We start from the raw sequence: 22,547 nt of genomic DNA on the forward strand, positions 1-22,547 counted from the left end.
TTTTGATTTATTTATGGATCTGATAACTGGCAATTAATAACATGGATACTTGATTTCCCAAGTTCTGGCTCCTCTGCAAACCTAGTCTCTCACCATTAAGAAAATATTCACTCAGGTTCAGAGTCATGACTTCCCATTGTCCCTTCATGAAAGATCATTTTAATAGTTTGCCTCTCTGCCTTTGTCCCTTTTCACCTTCTGTTCCTGCTGCACAATTTAACATACTTCCTAATTCATTCTTGTCTGTAAACTTGGATATACAACTCTCCTTCCCTCAGTCAAGCCTTGAATAAATATTGTGCAAAGTACTCGCACTGGGACATAATCTTTGGATGCATGTCCAATGTCACATCCCATCTGTGAGGTACGAAGACCTCATACTGTATATTTTTATAAGATGTATATCCATATCCTTATGGCTAATTGTAAAATGTTAAAAACTGAACAAAGATCCTTAAAATTGCTGCATCCAATTCTGCTTGTAACCCCCCCCCCCCCCCCCTCCCTGTTGTGGAACAAAAGGAGCTGCCTGCCAAAAGGGAGAAACTCACATTTTTATTTGTGAGGAGCCACTGGCTGCAAAGGGCCGATTCGAAGAGAGCTATACAAAGGCCATCTGCATTTCATATCCCAGACTGGCGAACAGGAGTCCGCTTGCCTGCTCAAACAAAAGTCCCCATAACCTTCCTTTCAATTCTTCATGCTGAGACATTTCACATTCTCGGAGTCCGAGATGGCGGATAAACATCCTTTCTCAAAGGCAGTGGGGACAGGTGGCTGTCATGTGACATGGGCCCCTGTCTTGTGGAACCAGAAATATTGCCTTGCTAATCTGCAAAGTCTGCTGTTTACCATCTGACTGGCAGCCTCATGGTGAAGGAGTTCTGTCCTGGTTGAACACCCGGCTCCCATCTCAGCTGCTTCTGCTGTGAACCGGCAGCATTGCCTATAAGACTGATGCAACTGTGCAGGCCGATCTCATTATGTTTTCAACCACCGGACTCAGGAACCCATGTGAAACAATATTTATTTTCTCTGTGGTGACTGCCCTGAAAATCTTTCTTTCTTTCCCTTTACTGTCTGAGTGCAGAGGTAACCTTGTGACTCTCCTTTCGCGTATTGAAGATGTGCAAACAAACTAACCCTTTGAGTTCATCTTATATAGAGCTCGCTGTGTGTTTATTAATAGAAGATTGGATCACACCAAAGCTGAAATGCTTGGGAAATACATCACTGCTCATAAAGGGGGGAATGAATCAAAATCACCTTTCAGTTTATGGATGGGGGTTAAATAAATTAGTGTTGTTTAATTTAACCCCTCCTCCTGTGCATAAAACACCAATCAGAATCTATTCCCTTTATCTGCAGTCTCAGTCTACTGCTTTCATGTGCTCTATTTTTTGATAATCGGTGTGGAATTGTACCTTCTCGGTGTTTAGGTTGATAATGTCCGAAGACACTCCCTTGTTCATCTTCTTAGTGATCTATACAAAATGTAACTCTCTGAGCAGCTTGTCCTAAGTTGTGAAATGATCTCACATCACCTACCTGCCTCGTATTGTACATTTCATCATCCCTCCCACTCCCCCACCTCAGAATTGGTTTCATATCTCATTTACTGGTACAATAACTATCCAACACCTAGACCTAGAAGCATCATTGGCTGATTTATACTAGAGTTCACTAGCAATCCTAGACCATGTAACCTAGCGGACATGGCCCCTTTAGGAGGGGAGAGAAAGTTTAAAGAGAAAGGAAATGTAAGGACAGTTTGGAGAGCTCCACCTGCAGTGGTTGGAGGTTCCTTGCGTCTCACTCGTGTGGTTGGCAGCTGGTTTTTGTTGGTGCTGCTATGAGAACTTGACCTACTGGAGCAGGCGCTTCTGCTTGAACGTTTCAGGGCTGTAGTTACATCTTTCAGGCTTAAAGCACTGTTATGGAGAGACTTGGCATAAACCGGTTCCTGCGTAACTCCATCATATTCCTTCTGTAAAATAACTCACATGAGCAGCGAATGAGGAGCCAGAAACATTATCACAGGAACGTTCGACTAAAAGTAGCACAACATATTTCCGAAAGACAAACTGTACAATCCAAGAGTTAATATTGGTTTGCCACTGATGGGCTCCATCTCTTTCTCTTTCTACCTCTCTATCTATCAGTCCCTCTCTCTCTGTTTGCTGAAGAATTCGGATGTTGAAGGAGTTTGGTTCAGTTCAACATATTTGGGTTGGATTTGCAAGGACGCTCGCTTCAACCTCCCCCTTTTCCTTCCTCAACCTTTCCATCACCTGCAACAGTCACCCAGGATTCACAGCAGTGATCTGAGGGCAGTGGGGTCGTAACCCATCACCCCTGTGGGACCGTGTCTTGGATGGTATGCAATGACCATGTTACGTTAAAACAATCCATGCACAGGCATCTTCCACCCCACCCACCCAAATGAATTTCAGCACCTGGAATGTTAGGGCCCGCATTGCACCATTTGCCAAACCTGTGGCAAAGTCTGCGGATGCAGGATCAAACTATTTAGCCACCGCAGAACCCACCTCCCTGTCTGGAAGCAAGTCACCCTGAATGCTGAGGGACTGCCCAAGAAACAAAGCTAGTTTTATGGAATTTATATTTGTATGGGTAAACATTGGAAATCAGGCATGATTTTAACTGTTTAATTTAATGTTTCTGAGCCTGGAAGCGTAAACCTATAGTTAGATTCATGCTGGACAAAGGTGTTTGTATATGTGGGGGTTGGTTAAGTTCCAACTGTGCTTGGAGAGGGCTATGGCATGAAAATAAATAAAAGGCATAAGCATGTGGGTGTTGCTTAGCAACTGGGGCCTTGTAAGGCAGAGACGCTTTAAAGTTTTAATTCAGCTAATTTAAATATAGTTGAAGATATGTAGTCAGAGAGAAGGCAGCTCTTCCAGCTTTGCTAGAAGCAGTTGGTTTGGAAGCCTTGAGAGGGAAGATATGCGAGAAGAAATGTTAGACAATGAAAGAGCAGCAAATTAAAGAAACTAGAGATATGAAGATAAGTTTCCAAGATGCTTGAGGTTAAAGGCACTGGAACAGGGCACTGTTCAGTAAAGACTGACCAAGCTGAGAAGAAGCTGAGATACTAGAAAGATATCTGAAGTGATTTTCAGATTTCTGAGATGTTACTGCAGCCTGTGGAACGTCTGTTGAAATAACTATGGAAATTGGTGGCTGAATTTCAGAGTTTGTGTAAATGCAGTCAAAAGAAAGAAATCCTATGGACGGCACGGTGATCCATTGGTTAGCACCGCCGCCTCATGGGCCAAGGATCCAGGTTCAATCCTGGCCCCAGGTCACTGTCCGCGTGGAGTTTGCACATTCTCCCCGTGTCTGCATGAGTCGCACTCCCACAACCCAAAGATGTGCAGGGTAGGTGGATTGGCTAAATTATCCCTTAATTGAAAAAATAATTTAAAAAATAAAGACACCTTAAAAGGGTTGGTGTAAAATACTGAACTGGATTCACGGTTAAAAAAGTAGAGCAGAAGCTTTGTTTAAAAGTGTCATTTGGAAAACCTGGACTGGATTTCAGAATTCAATCCGTTAAGGGAAAACATTATTATGAGAGAAGATTTTGAAGTGTGTTTTTGGGAGTGGGGTTTGGAAACTCTCATGTCACAATCATCTGGGGAGGATTCTGAGGAGACATCCATAAACATTCACTTGGGGTTGAGAGTAGAGACTGTATTTCCCACAATCTTTTGTATGTTTATAGGGACTTTGTGTTAGTGAGATCATTGCAGATTAAGATGTGCTTTGCAATCCGTGTTAAACCTAAAAGATGTGTGCAATTGTTAAGATAAGGGGAAGTAAAGGTTTATTGCCTCATAATCCAATTTTTTCATGTTTAATAAATGCTTTTTTTCTTGTTGTTAAAACTAATTAACGGTTCTGTGACTCTGTTTCTCCACATTATATAAAAAAAGTAAAAGTTTGGGAGTGGGATTCTCTGGCCCACCGGCCGCGTATTCCTGTGTGGCGCACCCCCACGAGAAGCGGGATTCTCCGTTCCTGCAGCCGGCCAATTGGATTCCCCATTGTGGCCACCCCACCCAATCGGGAAACCCGCAAGTCTGGGTGTACTGCTGGCGGAACAGAGGATCTCGCACACAGAATTCCGCTGATGGTCTTTTGAGCCAGGGTTCCATTCTGCGATCTTTCTCCAGTTATAATATCAACTGGAATCATAACACGGGGTGCCTCATGGGACTGACCCATCGCCTGGTGCCCTGTGGGACTGACCAGTGCCCTGGTGCCCTGTGGGACTGACCCGTGCCCTGGTGCCCTGTGGGACTGACCCATCTCCTGGTGCCCTGTGGGACTGACCCGTGCCCTGTGGGACTGACCCGTGCCCTGTGGGACTGACCCGTGTCCTGGTGCCCTGTGGGACTGACCCGTGTCCTGGTGCCCTGTGGGACTGACCCGTGCCCTGTGGGTCTGACCCATGCCCTGGTGCCCTGTGGGTCTGACCCGTGCCCTGTGGGTCTGACCCGTGCCCTGTGGGACTGACCCGTGCCCTGTGGGTCTGACCCATGCCCTGAATCTTCAGTAACCTGAGTGAAATATTCCCTGGCGACAGTCCAGTGCAACTCACTCTGTTACAGGGCTTTGTCTGTTCCTTCAGTGTTTTGGGCTTGAATTCAGATCGCTGTGTGGTTTCACACTGCATGGCTGGTGGGTTGTGATACGGTGGAGTGCGTTCTGGCCTTTTGCTGCTGCGTGGCACAATATCTGAAATAAGATCAAAAAGGAGTTCATTCTGCATCGATATCTGCTATTCATCAAATCTGCAACAGGCTCCTGTCCACGTCATTCTGTGGAAGGAGCAACATAAATATCCTTTGGCCGTCCAGACTAACTTACACCAATAAAGTACTTCTTAAGTGTATTCACTGTTGTAATGTAGGAAAACCCACAGCCTATTAGTGCACAGAAAGATTCCATAAACTTTAATACAATAATGAGCATAGAATTTGGTATACGTGACGTTGGTTAAATGGCAAATAAGCAACGGTTCTGCTAAAGTTCCCAGGAGAGATTTTAGGCAATGCTCTGAGCTGTGCCTCTGCCAGAAACTACCAACACTTACCATCTCTGCCATCTCAATGTGAGAATGGCAAACAATGCTGGCCCAACCAAAAATACCTACACCCTGTGAATGAGCAAATCATTTAGGAACTCTCCAATTCTACAAGTCGCAATGATAACAGCTCTCCTCTTGAGCATTATCAATTCCAATAGGAACTGTGTCAAGACACTAAACTTGAAAATTATCTAACCCGTCCCACCACAATGCCTCTGTCTGTCTCTCTCTCTCTCTGTGCCTCTCTCTCTCCTCTCTCTGTGCCCTATCTCTCTGTGCCTCTCTCTCTCTCTGTGCCCTCTCTCTCTGTGTCTCTCTCTCTGCCTTCCTCTCTGTGCCCTCTCTCTCGCTCTCTGTGTGTCTCTCTCTCTCTCTGTGCCTTCCTCTCTGTCCCTTCCTCTCTCTGTGCCCTCTCTCTCTCCTCTCTCTGTGCCCTCCTCTCTCTCTCTCTTTCTCTCTGTGCCTCTCTCTCTCTGAAACATAATTTGATGAGTTGGATTTAAATGTTGTGTAATGAATGCTCTGTGAGGTGCTACATAAATACAAGTTTACCTTTCAAAAGAAATTTTGATCAGAATTGTGTGGGATTTGTCAACAGCCTCTTACATTAAACAAAATTAAAAGCCCATCATTTTCTCTATAATTCATTCCCTGTGTTTTTTTCTGACAAATTAATTATTAACTCCGGGAGTCCTGGAGAATCACTAACACTCGCTTCGCTCTGGATTCTGCTCGCTAAGGTGCCTGTCTCGTCTTTGACGGGGATCCTACAGCAGGTACATCGGAGAGGATAGGGCACCTTCATCCACTAGCAGACCCCAGGGAGGAGTGAGTGGACCTGGAAGAGCCACTGAAAGTGCTGCCAATCCCAGACCATCAGCCTAAAGGCAGCATGAGGGGAGACTGTGGCCATGAATCAATCCCCCTAGTCTGCTCCAGTCTCATCAGACACGAGTTCACCAGCCTCATCCCATCTACCATCTCACAGGAAGCAGGTGTCATGTGACAGCACCTTTAAGAAATGGGTGTTTATCAAATAGCTGCAGTGATGTCAGTGTGTGGGAGGAGCTGAGCTGTGACTCTGCTTTTACTTTCGATTTGAAAGCTGGAGTGTGTCTGTGAGTTTTAGTTTCATTTTCAGAGTTGAAGAAGCTGCAGTCACAGCAAGAAACCACATTGATCTCTCTCTGCAATCTAAAGACTGTCTCCAGATAATTTGAGGATTTCAAAGTAATACCTGATTCCGTAGAGAATTCAAACCTGCTGTCTTTCTGTAAAAAGGGAATTTTGGCCTTATGGATGTTGTTAGGAAAGTTATGAAGGGTTACTTATAGAATATTGTATCTGTGGAGATTATTGGTGTTGATAGTTGCTAAGATGTTTACTGTGTGTTTATAAAATATTAACTGGATTCATATAATAAGCATTGGCTTGTTTTAAAAGTACTTTAGATCTCTGTTGCATCACGCCTGTAAAGTGGGCCCTTGTGCTCCCCATAAACAGAATCTATTAAAAGTTGTGGGTTAGGTGAACTCCATGAATCACTTTGGCATTATCAAAACTCTAGCCCATAACACAGGAAAGAGAAGAGAGAGGTCAGTATCCCAAGACCATAGTGTACAAGTGGAATGATGTTCTGGAGCTACAACAGGTTCTTACTCAGAGGGCGAGTGAAGGTGGACTGGTAATGGCTCAAGAGGCAGTCTGCGTCCCTCTGGGGTGGGTGGTCTGCGTCCCGCTGGGGTGGGTGGTCTGCGTCCCTCTGGGGTGGGTGGTCTGCGTCCCGCTGGGGTGGGTGGTCTTCGTGCGGCTGGAGTGGGTGCTTCTTTTGACAGTTCTGGTGGTGCTTGTGTTGCCTATGGAAGAGTAAGGATCATTAGGAGCTGTAACCAGGATAAACCTTAACCAACCCGTGCTCCCAGGCACAATTCCATCAATATATTCCCGAGATTTTACACCCTGAGCTACCGATCCTTCCGGATTGTTCTGGAGTCTCCAGGATTTGAAAATTAATTTCCTGGACTCTGCAACTCCAGATCACAGGGGCCTTGAACCATTTTACCTCCCTTTCCTTCAACAACTTAGTTGATAAAAACATTGGAGATGTGGAAAATTATTGTTCAACCGGCTGAGTTGGTGAAATCAGGAGGTCATGTGATAAAATGTCCAATGCATCTAACCCAAGTTGGTTATTTTGGAAGTAAATTAAATTCCTTATTCACCGGGTACTGTTCAAGCCTTCATTCATTTTACAATAATTCACTTGTATAATCAACAAAACCCTGAACCACGATGTCACTATCTCCTCATGGTTAACCATTGAGCTGATTCCAGGTGTGTGATGTGACTGACTGTCCCGGACAGAGTGTGGCATCCAGGAGCCCCAGCAAAACTGGAGTCAATGAGGATGGGGGGTGGGGGACTCTCCGCGAGCTGGAGTCATACCCGGCACAAAGGAAGATGGTTATGGTTCCTGGAGGTCAATCATCTCAGCTCCAGGACATCACTGCAGGAGTTCCTCAGGGTAGTGTCCTCGGCCCAACCACCTTCAGCTGCTTCATCAATGACCTTCAGCACAAGGTCAGAATCTAATGGTTGCAGTTTTCACTTTTCTTCACAATTCCTCAGACACTGAAGCAGTCCATGTCCAAATACAGCAAGATCTGATAATATCCAGGCTTGAGCTGGCAAGTGGCAAGTTACATTTGTGCCACACAAGTGCCAGGTAATGACCATCTCCAGCAAGAGAGAATTTAACCGTCTCTTCTTGACATTCAATGGCGTTACCATCGCTGAATCACCACAATCAACATCCTGGAGTTGCCACTGAACTGGACTAACCATATAAATGGTTACCATCTACAAGGCTCAAGTCAGGAGTGTGAGGGAATATTCTCCACTTGCCTGGATGAGCGCAGCTCCAACAACACTCAAGAAGCTCAACACCATCCACAAACATTCAAACCCTCCACCACTGACGCACAGTGGCAGCCGTGTGGGGAATGGGACAACTCATCGCTGCCGACTCATCGCCACCGGCTCATCGCCGCCGACTCATCGCCAGCCCAACTCATCGCCAGCCCAACTCATCGCCAGCCCAACTCATCGCCAGCCCAACTCATCGCCAGCCCAACTCATCGCCAGCCCAACTCATCGCCAGGCCAACTCATCGCCAGCCCAACTCATCGCCAGCCCAACTCATCGCCAGCCCAACTCATCGCCAGCCCAACTCATCGCCAGCCCAACTCATCGCCAGCCCAACTCATCGCCAGCCCAACTCATCGCCAGCCCAACTCATCGCCAGCCCAACTCATCGCCAGCCCAACTCATCGCCAGCCGACTCATCGCCAGCCCAACTCATTGCCAGCCCAACTCATCGCCAGCCCAACTCATCGCCAGGCCAACTCATCACCAGCCCAACTCATCGCCAGCCCAACTCATCGCCAGGCCAACTCATCGCCGCCGACTCATCGCCAGCCCAACTCATCGCCAGGCCAACTCATCGCCGCCGACTCATCGCCAGCCCAACTCATCGCCAGCCCAACTCATCGCCAGCCCAACTCATCGCCAGCCCAACTCATCGCCAGCCCAACTCATCGCCAGCCCAACTCATCGCCAGCCCAACTCATCGCCAGCCCAACTCATCGCCAGCCCAACTCATCGCCAGCCCAACTCATCGCCAGCCCAACTCATCGCCAGCCCAACTCATCGCCAGCCCAACTCATCACCAGCCCAACTCATCGTCGCCGCCGACTCATCGCCAGCCCAACTCATCGCCAGCCCAACTCATCGCCAGCCCAACTCATCGCCAGCCCAACTCATCGCCAGCCCAACTCATCGCCAGCCCAACTCATCGCCAGCCCAACTCATCGTCAGCCCAACTCATCGCCAGCCCAACTCATCGCCAGCCCAACTCATCGCCAGCCCAACTCATCGCCAGCCCAACTCATCGCCGCCGACTCATCGCCAGCCAACTCATCGCCAGCCAACTCATCGCCAGCCCAACTCATCGTCGCCGCCGACTCATCGCCAGCCCAACTCATCGCCAGCCCAACTCATCGCCAGGCCAACTCATCGCCAGCCCAACTCATCGCCAGCCCAACTCATCGTCGCCGCCGACTCATCGCCAGCCCAACTCATCGCCAGCCCAACTCATCGCCAGCCCAACTCATCGCCAGCCCAACTCATCGCCAGCCCAACTCATCGCCAGGCCAACTCATCGCCGCCGACTCATCGCCAGCCCAACTCATCGCCAGCCCAACTCATCGTCGCCGCCGACTCATCGCCAGCCCAACTCATCGCCAGCCCAACTCATCGTCGCCGCCGACTCATCGCCAGCCCAACTCATCGCCAGCCCAACTCATCGCCAGCCCAACTCATCGCCAGCCCAACTCATCGTCGCCGCCGACTCATCGCCAGCCCAACTCATCGCCAGCCCAACTCATCGCCAGCCCAACTCATCGCCAGCCCAACTCATCGCCAGCCCAACTCATCGCCAGCCCAACTCATCGCCAGCCCAACTCATCGCCAGCCCAACTCATCGTCGCCGCCGACTCATCGCCAGCCCAACTCATCGCCAGCCCAACTCATCGCCAGCCCAACTCATCGCCAGCCCAACTCATCGCCAGCCCAACTCATCGCCAGCCCAACTCATCGCCAGCCCAACTCATCGCCAGCCCAACTCATCGCCAGCCCAACTCATCGCCAGCCCAACTCATCGCCAGCCCAACTCATCGCCAGCCCAACTCATCGTCAGCCCAACTCATCGCCAGCCCAACTCATCGCCAGCCCAACTCATCGCCAGCCCAACTCATCGCCAGCCCTCAACAGAGCGCTGTTAAGAAGTCTGTTGTCTGTACTGTTTTTATTGGGCTGGCGATGAGTTGGGCTGGTGATGAGTTGGGCTGGCGATGAGTTGGGCTGGCGATGAGTTGGGCTGACGATGAGTTGGGCTGGCGATGAGTTGGGCTGGCGATGAGTCGGCGGCGATGAATTGTCCTAGACCCGCCGTGTGTACCATCTACAAGATGCATTGCAGTAACTCATCAAGGTTCCTTCGACAACACCTTCCAAACCCACGGCCACTACCACCTAGAAGGGCGAGAGCAGCAGATACCTGGGAACCCCACCACCTGGAGGTTCCCCTCCAAGGCACTCACCACCCTGACTGGGAAATATATCAGCTGTTCCTTCACTGTCGCTGGGACAACATCCTGGTACTCCCTCCCTAACAGCACAGTGGTTGTACCTACACCACAGGGACTGCAGCGGTTCAGGAAGGCAGCCCGCCACCACCTTCTCAATGTTAGTTAGGGATAGACAATTAATACTCACCTACTCAGTGATGTGGACATCCCACCAACAAATATAAAAATAATGTGCATTCAGCCCCTTCAACGTGTTCCAGCAGCATTTAATTAAATCAAAGTTGGTTTATATCTTATCCATTTTAGTTATTTAACTCTTTAAACTTAACTAAGAAATAATTATCAATCTCAATTTTGAAATTCTTAATTGACCCCCATTATCAATAGCTTTTTAGGAGAGATGGTTCCAGATTTACAATACACTCTGTGTCAAATGATGCTTCCTGACATGACCCCGGAATAACCTATCTCTGTCACCTCGCTCTCACCCCTCAAAGCGGAAACAGTTCCTTTCTATCGCCCTATCAAATCCTTTAATCATCTTAAATATTTTGATCACCACTTAATATTCCGCTTGGACAGAATAAATCATACCCTTTGCAACCAGAACCTTTGAAGCTACTATTATTCTGGGAACCTACAGAGCTTTATCAGCTTTAGGGGCTGGTTTAGCACAGGGCTAAATCGTTGGCTTTTAAAGCAGACCAAGGCAGCACGGCTCAATTCCTGTACCAGTCTCCCCGAACAGGCGCCGGAATGTGGTGACTAGGGGCTTTTTATTGAAGCCTATTTGTGACAATAAGCGATTTTCATTTTGCATTTTCATTTTCATTCAGCTTCCCTCTGAAGACCAATATCTTCTTCCAGGGGTACAGAGGTCAGAATTGAACATGTGAAGTTGAAGTCTGACCAGGGGTTTGTAACAAATATATCGTCACTTTGGGAGCAGCCATCCTGATATAAAGGCTAACTCTCTGAAAGCCTTTGCCATTACTATTGTACCTGTCCACGAGCCTCCAGTGATTTGTGCACCTGGATTTCCTCAATCTCTCTGTTCTTTCACAGCCCCGAGCATCTGACACGGTTTTGCTCACTCACTGAATCTCTGAAAAGCAGCCCAAATGGACCTATCTGAGATGCCACATCCTCATCTCCACATGGACCTATGGATCTCCTGAATCTCCACATGGACCCATGGATCTCCTGAATCTCCACATGGACCTATGGATCTCCTGAATCTCCACATGGACCCATGGATCTCCTGAATCTCCACATGGACCTATGGATCTCCTGAATCTCCACATGGACCCATGGATCTCCTGAATCTCCACATGGACCCATGGATCTCCTGAATCTCCACATGGACCCATGGATCTCCTGAATCTCCACATGGACCTATCTGAGATGCCACATCCTCAGCAGCAAAGTGACTTCTGGAAATAGTCAGCGACAGAGTGGATCAGTGAGATTGTTTGATAAAGTGTGAAACTATTCCAGTTACACACATTTGTCCACATAACCTTTTCAGGTCACACATCGAGAGGGAGGGTCAGCGATTGGCTGGTCAGAGAGCTCACTGGGTGGAGCTGGTAAACCTCACCCTGAGCTGTCAGGTCACCTTGACACCGTCAACTGCAGCATTCCGGATTGTGGCTATCAACACGTCCTCGAGCAATTAACCACGCCCAAATCCCAGAATTAAACAGATCGCCTGACGTGAAGAACACAAACGTGAATCTCCAGTAAGGACCATCTGTGACACTCACGTCAGGCAGCTTATTGACAACTCTCTGTTAACACATCATCTTCTCACAAAATCCTCCAGCAACACTTTCAAACATCTCCAGGAGCAACTTGGGTTGTGGGTGTGAATTCTGTTGTTTGAGAATCTCTTCCACAGTCCCAGGCAATGCTCGCAAAAGTCAGAAACTTCCTTTAAATAACACCTGTCACATCCCGTAGGGCCTCTCAAAGCATTTCTCAGTATATCACGGCTCTTTTATAGCTTCTGAACTCTCTGGGCTCCTCTTCTGAAAGAGCTGACAGATTCCCTCCAATCCACTCAATCAAACAACCATTGTTCCAGTGTGAGATTGGACAATAAGCATTGCAGGGTAATCAACCATGAGGGGCATCACAATCGAGCTGAAATCTGTGCTTCCAAGCTGGGATCAGTGGTCGCTCAGGAGCAGGAGCCCTGACTGAATAAACCGTGTCAGGGTGCTGATGAGGTATTTATTCTGAGATGTCACTCACATTGTGATGTAATCAGCTAGTTAGTTATCAGCAACCAGTTAATTACCGGCAGGTGGGAGGGAACGGGGGGGGGGGGGGGGGGGGGGGGGAGGGGGGGGGGGGGGGGTGATGGGGTTGGGAGGGGATGATGGTGTTGGGAGGGGATGATGGGGTTGGGATGGGGGTGGTGGGGTTGGGGGGTGGTGGGGTTGGGGGGTGGTGGGGTTGGGGGGTGGTGGGGTTGGGAGAGGGTTGGGAGGAGGTGATGGGGTTGGGGGGGTGGTGGGGTTGGGAGAGGGTTGGGAGGAGGTGATGGGGTTGGGAGGGGGTGATGGGGTTGGGAGGGGGTTGGGAGGGGGTGATGGGGTTGGGGGGGTGATGGGGTTGGGGGGGTGATGGGGTTGGGAGGGGATGATGGGGTTGGGGGGTGATGGGGTTGGGAGGGGATGATGGGGTTGGGAGTGGGTTGGGAGGGGTGATGGGGTTGGGGGGGGTGATGGGGTTGGGAGGGGGTGATGGGGTTGGGGGGGTGGTGGGGTTGGGAGGGGGTTGGGGGGGATGATGGGGTTGGGAGGGGGTGATGGGGTTGGGAGGGGGTGATGGGTTGAGGGGGTGATGGGTTGGGGGGGTGATGGGGTTGGGAGTGGGTGATGGGGTTGGGAGGAGGTGATGGGGTTGGGGGGGATGATGGGGTTAGGAGTGGGTTGGGAGTGGGTGATGGGGTTGGGAGGGGGTGATGGGGTTGGGAGGGGGTGATGGGGTTGGGGGGATGATGGGGTTGGGGGATGATGGGGTTGGGAGGAGGTGATGGGGTTGGGGGGTGATGGGGTTGGGGGATGATGGGGTTGGGAGTGGGTTGGGAGGGGGTGATGGGGTTGGGGGTGTGATGGGGTTGGGGGGATGATGGGGTTGGGAGTGGGTTGGGAGGGGGTGATGGGGTTGGGGGTGTGATGGGGTTGGGGGGGGAAGATGGGGTTGGGGGATGATGGGGTTGGGAGGAGGTGATGGGGTTGGGGGGTGATGGGGTTGGGGGGATGATGGGGTTGGGGGTGTGATGGGGTTGGGGGGGGATGATGGGGTTGGGGGATGATGGGGTTGGGAGGGGGTGGTGGGGTTGGGAGGGGGTGATGGGGTTGGGAGGGGGTAATGGGGTTGGGAGGGGGTTGGGAGGGGGTGATGGGGTTGGGGGGGGGTGATGGGGTTGGGAGGGGGTGATAGGGTTGGGAGGGGGTGATGGGGTTGGGAGGGGGTGATGGGGTTGGGAGTGGGTTGGGGGGGTGATGGGGTTGGGGGGGGGTGATGGGGTTGGGGGGGGGTGATGGGGTTGGGGGGGGTGATGGGGTTGGGGGGGTTGATGGGGTTGGGGGGGTGATGTGGTTGGGAGTGGGTTGGGGGGGTTGTGGGGTTGGGAGGGGGTGGTGGGGTTGGGGGGGTGATGGGGTTAGGAGGGGATGATGGGGTTGGGGGAGGGAGGGAAGGGGTTGGGGGGGTGATGGGGTTGGGGGGGTGATGGGGTTGGGAGGGGAGGGTGAAGGGGTTGGGAGGGGGTGATGGGGTTGGGAGGGGGTGATGGGGTTGGGAGGGGGTGATGGGGTTGAGGGGGGGTGGTGTTGGGGGGTGATGCGGTTGGGGGGGTGATGGGGTTGGGAGGGGGTGCTGGGGTTGGGAGGGGGTGATGGGGTTGGGAGTGGGTGATGGGGTTGGGAGGAGGTGATGGGGTTGGGGGGGATGATGGGGTTAGGAGTGGGTTGGGAGTGGGTGATGGGGTTGGGAGGGGGTGATGGGGTTGGGAGGGGGTGATGGGGTTGGGGGTGTGATGGGGTTGGGGGGGATGATGGGGTTGGGGGATGATGGGGTTGGGAGGAGGTGATGGGGTTGGGGGGTGATGGGGTTGGGGGATGATGGGGTTGGGAGTGGGTTGGGAGGGGGTGATGGGGTTGGGGGTGTGATGGGGTTGGGGGGATGATGGGGTTGGGAGTGGGTTGGGAGGGGGTGATGGGGTTGGGGGTGTGATGGGGTTGGGGGGGGAGATGGGGTTGGGGGATGATGGGGTTGGGAGGAGGTGATGGGGTTGGGGGGTGATGGGGTTGGGGGGATGATGGGGTTGGGGGTGTGATGGGGTTGGGGGGGATGATGGGGTTGGGGGATGATGGGGTTGGGAGGGGGTGGTGTGGTTGGGAGGGGGTGATGTGGTTGGGAGGGGGTAATGGGGTTGGGAGGGGGTTGGGAGGGGGTGATGGGGTTGGGGGGGGTGATGGGGTTGGGAGGGGGTGATGGGGTTGGGAGGGGGTGATGGGGTTGGGAGGGGGTGATGGGGTTGGGAGTGGGTTGGGGGGGTGATGGGGTTGGGAGGGGGTGATGGGGTTGGGGGGGTGATGGGGTTGGGGGGGGGTGATGGGGTTGGGGGGGTGATGTGGTTGGGAGTGGGTTGGGGGGGTTGTGGGGTTGGGAGGGGGTGGTGGGGTTGGGGGGGTGATGGGGTTAGGAGGGGATGATGGGGTTGGGGGAGGGAGGGAAGGGGTTGGGGGGGTGATGTGGTTGGGGGGGTGATGGGGTTGAGAGGGGAGGGTGAAGGGGTTGGGAGGAGGTGATGGGGTTGGGAGGGGGTGATGGGGTTGGGAGGGGGTGATGGGGTTGAGGGGGGGTGGTGTTGGGGGGTGATGCGGTTGGGGGGGTGATGGGGTTGGGAGGGGGTGCTGGGGTTGGGAGGGGGTGATGGGGTTGGGAGGGGGTGATGGGGTTGGGAGTGGGTGATGGGGTTGGGAGGGGGTGATGGGGTTGGGAGGGGGTGATGGGGTTGGGAGGGGGTGATGGGGTTGGGAGGGGGTGATGGAGTTGGGAGGGGGTTGGGGGGGTGATGGGGTTGGGAGGGGGGGTGATGGGGTTGGGAGGGGGTTGGGAGGGGGTGTGATGAGGTTGGGAGGGGGTTGGGAGGGGGGTGATGGGGTTGGGAGGGGAGGGGGATGGGGTTGGGGGGGTGATGGGGTTGGGAGGGGGGGATGGGGTGGATAACAGAACGAGGGGGTGGGAGGGGGTGATGGGGTTGGGAGGGGAGGGGGTTGGGAGGGGAGGGGAGGGGGATGGGGTTGGGAGGGGAGGGGGATGGGATTGGGAGGGGAGGGGGATGGGGTTGGGAGGGGAGGGGGATGGGATTGGGAGGGGAGGGGGATGGGGTTGGGAGGGGAGGGGGATGGGTTTGGGAGGGGAGGGGGATGGGGTTGGGAGGGGAGGGGGATGGGGTGGATAACAGAATGAGGGGGTGGGAGGGGGTGATGGGGTTGGGAGGGGAGGGGGATGGGGTTGGGAGGGGAGGGGGATGGGGTGGATAACAGAATGAGAGGGTGGGAGGGGGTGATGGGGTTGGGAGGGGAGGGGGATGGGGTTGGGAGGGGAGGGGGATGGGGTTGGGAGGGGAGGGGGATGGGGTTGGGAGGGGAGGGGGATGGGGTTGGGAGGGGAGGGGGATGGGGTTGGGAGGGGAGGGGGATGGGGTTGGGAGGGGAGGGGGATGGGGTTGGGAGGGGAGGGGGTTGGGGTGGGGGGGAGGGGGATGGGGTTGGGAGGGGGGGGGGGGTGGGGTGGGGGGAGGGGGTTGGGAGGGGAGGGGGATGGGGTTGGGAGGGGAGGGGGATGGGGTTGGGAGGGGAGGGGGATGGGGTTGGGGGGGAGGGGGATGGGGTTGGGAGGGGAGGGGGAGGGGTTGGGAGGGAAGGGGAGGGGGTTGGGAGGGGAGGGGGATGGGGTTGGGAGGGGAGGGGGATGGGGTTGGGGGGGGGGGGGATGGGGTTGGGAGGGGAGGGGGATGGGTGGATAACAGAATGAGGGGGTGGGAGGGGGTGATGGGTTGGGAGGGGAGGGGTTGGGAGGGGAGGGGGATGGGGTTGGGAGGGGAGGGGGATGGGGTGGATAACAGAATGAGGGGGTGGGAGGGGGTGATGGGGTTGGGAGGGGAGGGTTGGGAGGGGAGGGGGATGGGGTTGGGAGGGGAGGGGGATGGGGTGGATAACAGAATGAGGGAGTGGGAGCGGGTGATGGGGTTGGGAGGGGAGGGGTTGGGAGGGGAGGGGGATGGGGTTGGGAGGGGAGGGGGATGGGGTTGGGAGGGGAGGGGGATGGGGTTGGGAGGGGAGGGGGGTGGGGTTGGGAGGGGAGGGGGATGGGGTTGGGAGGGGAGGGGGATGGGGTTGGGAGGGGAGGGGGATGGGTTTGGGAGGGGAGGGGATGGGGTTGGGAGGGGAGGGGGATGGGGTTGGGAGGGGAGGGGGATGGGGTTGGGAGGGGAGGGGGATGGGGTGGATAACAGAATGAGGGGGTGGGAGGGTTACTGCGGTCAGGCAAGGAGGAAATGTTCTTTGTGAACGTCTCACTGTGACCATGGAGATATGAGAAATATTCTTACCCACAATCACACAGCTCACAGAGACAGGTAAACTCCGGAAATTCCAGCTCTTCCAAGTTTCCCAAATCTCCCAGGGCCATTTTACAGCAAAGTGTTTGTTTGTAAAGAGTTTCTGTGAGAGAGTCAGGGAGAGGCAGATTGTAGTTCCGGATTGTGGACAGTCAGTGTTGCTGCCAAACACAGATCCTCACCCCCTCAGTGTATTGCTGTTGCCATGGCGTTTCCCAGCTATCCCACAGCCTCCTGCTGGCATTGAGAAGCTGCAGTGAAATCCGAACCACCTCACTGAGTGACCAGGTAGAGTTTAGCAAAGGCTGAGACGGGTTATTAATGCTGCCACTGCCTGCTCCTCTCAATAAACATTAAAACACAATCTTCACAGATTCACAATTTACACAACTAACATCTTGAAATACAAGCTCTGAGCAACAGAATAACACACAGTTCTGAGTCCAAAGACAAGTGTTAACTCCCACTGCACTGTCACAGGGTCAGTACTGAGGGAGTGCCGCACTGTCAGAGGGTCAGTACTGAGGGAATGCCGCACTGTCAGAGGGTCAGTACTGAGGGAGCGCCGCACTGTCAGAGGGTCAGTACTGAGGGAGTGCTGCACTGTCAGAGGATCAGTACTGAGGGAGTGCCGCACTGTCAGAGGGTCAGTACTGAGGGAGTGCTGCACTGTCAGAGGGTCAGTACTGAGGGAGTGCGGCACTGTCAGAGGATCAGTACTGAGGGAGTGCCGCACTGTCAGAGGGTCAGTACTGAGGGAGTGCCGCACTGTCAGAGGGTCAGTACTGAGGGAGTGCCGCACTGTCAGAGGGTCAGTACTGAGGGAGTGCTGCACTGTCAGAGGGTCAGTACTGAGGGAGTGCCGCACTGTGAGAGGGTCAGTACTGAGGGAGCTCCGCACTGTGGGAGGGTCAGTACTGAGGGAGTGCCGCACTGTGGGAGGGTCAGTACTGAGGGAGTGCCGCACTGTCAGAGGGTCAGTACTGAGGGAGTGCTGCACTGTCAGAGGGTCAGTACTGAAGGAGTACTGCACTGTCAGAGGGTCAGTACTGAGGGAGCGCTGCACTGTCAGAGGGTCAGTACTGAAGGAGTGCCGCACTGTCAGAGGGTCAGTACTGAGGGAGTGCCGCACTGTCAGAGGGTCAGTACTGAGGGAGTGCCGCACTGTCAGAGGGTCAGTCCTGAGGGAGTGCTGCACCATCAGAGGGTCAGTACTGAGGGAGTGCCGCATTGTTCGAGGGTCAGTACTGAGGGAGTGCTGCACTATCAGAGGGTCAGCACTGAGGGAGTGCTGCACTGTCAGAGGGTCAGTACTGAGGGAGTGCCGCACTGTCAGAGGGTCAGTACTGAAGGAGTGCTGCGCTGTCAGAGGGTCAGTACTGAGGAAGTGCCGCACTGGCAGAGGGTCAGTGCTGAGGGAGTGCTGCACTGTCAGAGGGTCAGTACTGTGGGAGTGCTGCGCTGTCAGAGGGTCAGTACTGAGGGAGTGCTGCACTGTCAGAGGGTCAGTACTGAGTGAGCGCCGCACTGTCAGAGGGTCAGTACTGAGGGAGTGCCGCACTGTGGGAGGGTCAGTACTGAGGGAGTGCCGCACTGTGGGAGGGTCAGTACTGAGGGAGTGCTGCACTGTCAGAGGGTCAGTACTGAAGGAGTACTGCACTGTCAGAGGGTCAGTACTGAGGGAGCGCTGCACTGTCAGAGGGTCAGTACTGAAGGAGTGCCGCACTGTCAGAGGGTCAGTACTGAGGGAGTGCCGCACTGTCAGAGGGTCAGTACTGAGGGAGTGCCGCACTGTCAGAGGGTCAGTCCTGAGGGAGTGCTGCACCATCAGAGGGTCAGTACTGAGGGAGTGCCGCATTGTTCGAGGGTCAGTACTGAGGGAGTGCTGCACTATCAGAGGGTCAGCACTGAGGGAGTGCTGCACTGTCAGAGGGTCAGTACTGAGGGAGTGCCGCACTGTCAGAGGGTCAGTACTGAAGGAGTGCTGCGCTGTCAGAGGGTCAGTACTGAGGAAGTGCCGCACTGGCAGAGGGTCAGTGCTGAGGGAGTGCTGCACTGTCAGAGGGTCAGTACTGTGGGAGTGCTGCGCTGTCAGAGGGTCAGTACTGAGGGAGTGCTGCACTGTCAGAGGGTCAGTACTGAGTGAGCGCCGCACTGTCAGAGGGTCAGTACTGAGGGAGTGCCGCACTGTCAGAGGGTCAGTACTGAGGGAGTGCTGCACTGTCAGAGTGTCAGTACTGAGGGAGTGCCGCACTGTCAGAGGGTCAGTACTGAGGGAGTGCCGCACTGTCAGAGGGTCAGTACTGAGGGAGTGCCGCACTGTCAGAGGGTCAGTACTGAGGGAGTGCCACACTGTCAGAGGGTCAGTACTGAGGGAGTGCTGCACTGTCAGAGGGTCAGTACTGAGGGAGTGCCTCACTGTCAGAGGGTCAGTACTGAGGGAGTGCTGCACTGTCAGAGGGTCAGTACTGAGGGAGTGCTGCACTGTCAGAGGGTCAGTACTGAGGAAGTGTCGCACTGTCAGAGGGTCAGTACTGAGGGAGTGCCGCACTGTCAGAGGGTCAGTAATGCGGGAGTGCTGTGCTGTCAGAGGGTCAGTACTGAGGGAGTGCTGCACCATCAGAGGGTCAGTGCTGGGGAGTGCCTCACTGTCAGAGGGTCAGTACTGAGGGAGTGCCGCACTGTCAGAGGGTCAGTGCTGAGGGAGTGCTGCACTGTCAGAGGGTCAGTACTGAGGGAGTGCCGCACTGTCAGAGGGTCAGTACTGAGGGAGTGCTGCACTGTCAGAGGGTCAGTACTGAGGGAGTGCCGCACTGTCAGAGGGTCAGTACTGAGGGAGCGCCGCACTGTCAGAGGGTCAGTACTGAGGGAGCGCCGCACTGTCAGAGAGTCAGTACTGAGGGAGTGCCGCACTGTCAGAGGGTCAGTACTGAGGGAGTGCTGCACTGTCAGAGGGTCAGTGCTGAGGGAGAGCTGCACTGGCAGAGGGTCAGTACTGAGGGAGTGCCGCACTGTCAGAGGGCCAGTACTGAGGGAGTGCCGCACTATCAGAGGGTCAGTACTGAGGGAGTGCCGCACTGTCAGAGGATCAGTACTGAGGGAGTGCTGCACTCTCAGAGGGTCAGTGTTGTGGGAGTGCTGCACTGTCAGAGGGTCAGTACTGAGGGAGCGCCGCACTGTCAGAGGGTCAGTACTGAGGGAGTGCCGCACTGTCAGAGGGTCAGTACTGAGGGAGTGCCACACTGTCAGAGGGTCAGTACTGAGGGAGCGCTGCACTGTCAGAGGGTCAGTACTGAGGGAGTGCCGCACTGTCAGAGGGTCAGTACTGAGGGAGTGCTGCACTGTCAGAGGGTCAGTACTGAGGGAGTGCTGCACTGTCAGAGGGCCAGTACTGAGGGAGTGCCGCACTGTCAGAGGGTCAGTACTGAGGGAGTGCTGCACTGTCAGAGGGTCAGTACTGAGGGAGTGCCGCACTGTCAGAGGGCCAGTACTGAGGGAGTGCCGCACTGTCAGAGGGCCAGTACTGAGGGAGTGCCGCACTATCAGAGGGTCAGTACTGAGGGAGTGCCGCACTGTCAGAGGATCAGTACTGAGGGAGTGCTGCACTCTCAGAGGGTCAGTGTTGTGGGAGTGCTGCACTGTCAGAGGGTCAGTACTGAGGGAGCGCCGCCTGTTGTCATTCCTGTTGTCCCCTTTCTGCTCAGTTTATGGCGAGCTCCATGCTCAGCTGACGATGGTCAGTTTGTTGGAGTGGAGAATGTTGTGGAATGTGCGAGGGACAGAGTGACGTCCACACTTATCGGAGCCACTGAGCAGCCCCTACACCGCGCAGCAACACTGGAACTTTCTGTCACTTCCTCTGAGCAATGTGACACTCACCTGGAACCTCTCTCACCTACACTCTGAACCACAGGCCTTCATATCATCAAATGGAGATGGATGCACCAGAAACATGTCAACATTTATAAAATGATTGCAAAACTGAGATGTTACAAGTTTCAGAAAAGACTGGGTAGTTTTGGGTTCTTTTCTCTTGGAAAGGTGAAGGATCTTGACTGTGTCAGTTGAGGGATTTTGAAACCATCAATTCAAGGTTACCGGCCGTTCTTGCGATTACTGAAACTCAGTAGAAATTCATGTTAAAACTTGTCAGGTGCAAATAAGAATTGTTTTATTTGTCTTCTATTGATTACAACTTGAAAGTCATTTAAAAGGCAGTTTGTAGACAATTTGAAGCTTTCAAAGAATCACAGGAATTATCTTCTTAGGCAAACAGCTCGAAACATAACTTTAAAAGTTAAAGTCTGAAGTTAAAGTCTGAAAATGAAATATGAATACAGAGAGACAGTGAATAGTTCAGATCAAAGTATAGATGCCTAAAACTCTTTCTCTCTCTTTCTAACCCTCTCTCTCTAACCTAACTCTCTCTCCCTAACCTAACCCTCTCTAAAATGGCGGCTAAATCCCCAATTTATTTATCCCAGATACTATTTCCTATCTGTTTTAAGCGATCTGATCACACCCCAATATAATCCTAATTGGTTTGGGTTAGACTCAAACACATTTGATTTGATGGCAAGCTGTCCATCTTCAATATGTAACATTACTTCTAATTGTTGCCTGTCTGCCTATATAATTCAAACTGTCTATTTCAATCTAGTAAAGTAAATTATGCTGCTTTTATAAAATTGTTGTTTTAAGAATGTTGGAATCAAATATATATATTTGATTCGATATTCTAACTGTCCATTTATCAAAAACAAGGCAACACAGTCTAAAATGTTTCAGCTTGTATAAATAATGGGATGTAATTCACCCTAATCTCGAATGGCGTGAGAACCATAGAACATTCACTCCCACCACCTCGTTGCCATGGATTCAGCCCTTGTCCTTGGAGAAAAGTAATGAGAAGTGTCTGTCTTATCAGACTTCTGTGTTACTTTTAAAATTATGACAATGAGCTTGCAAAATATGTGTTTTCTTTAATTTTAAAACTGGGAATTAATATTTACGCTTAAACAGTGTTGGAACCAATAATTCTACGGACACGTGCTTGTAGGACTAGAATAGCGGGTTTAATATACTCACAACAGAGCCAGCCTATTAGCCATTGAACTTTCGGTGAACTGGCCGGCTGACCATGTGGCACTGATCTTTATACAGCAGCTTCCAGGGGAGGAGTCCTGGGCGGAGCCAAGGGAGAAGCCCCGTACAACTCGAGCATTCCCAGAGCTACTCCCCCTGGAGGACAGGTAGTGCAACTGCACTTACAATACAGACCCATGTATATACAGATTATAATCCGGTGTGAATCACATTCACCACAAACAGCTATTTTTAAAAATCTATATTAGGTGTATTAGAAATACCTGGCTTCTACAAAAGGGAATGTTGGGCAGTGACCTGATGGAGATGTTTAAAATTCCGTGGGAAATTCTGGAGTCTTTACCTAGAGAGTGAGGAGAATGTGGAAGTTACTGCCACAGTGTGTGCTCGAGGTGAATCGTATTGATGTATCTCAGAGGGAAGCTGGTTGGGAATGAGAGGGATAGAGGATATGGTGATGTGGGGGGGGGGGGGGGAGAGATGAAGAGGAGGTGGGAGGAACCTTAGAATAATCTTAGAATAAGAGGCAGCA

The 22,547-nt window shown here is 52.9% G+C and overlaps 1 protein-coding gene across 1 annotated transcript in view; it reads right to left on the reverse strand.

The window, feature by feature from the left end:
• si:dkeyp-69c1.9 overlaps nucleotides 1-17,061 on the reverse strand; it is a 62,768-nt gene extending 45,707 nt beyond the window's left edge. Inside the window, exons 1-4 of the mRNA XM_038779552.1 lie at nucleotides 16,901-17,061; nucleotides 6,779-6,975; nucleotides 4,631-4,767; nucleotides 1,786-1,987 (exon numbers count right to left, since the gene is read on the reverse strand). Of these exons, the coding sequence (XP_038635480.1) occupies nucleotides 1,786-1,987; nucleotides 4,631-4,767; nucleotides 6,779-6,975; nucleotides 16,901-16,980 (616 nt within the window). The 5' untranslated portion in view covers nucleotides 16,981-17,061. The remainder of the gene's footprint in view (nucleotides 1-1,785; nucleotides 1,988-4,630; nucleotides 4,768-6,778; nucleotides 6,976-16,900) is intronic.
• Nucleotides 17,062-22,547: the final 5,486 nt, after the last annotated feature.

This window comes from Scyliorhinus canicula, chromosome 19 (assembly GCF_902713615.1).
Source record: "Scyliorhinus canicula chromosome 19, sScyCan1.1, whole genome shotgun sequence".
Classification (NCBI taxonomy): Eukaryota; Metazoa; Chordata; class Chondrichthyes; order Carcharhiniformes; family Scyliorhinidae; genus Scyliorhinus; species Scyliorhinus canicula.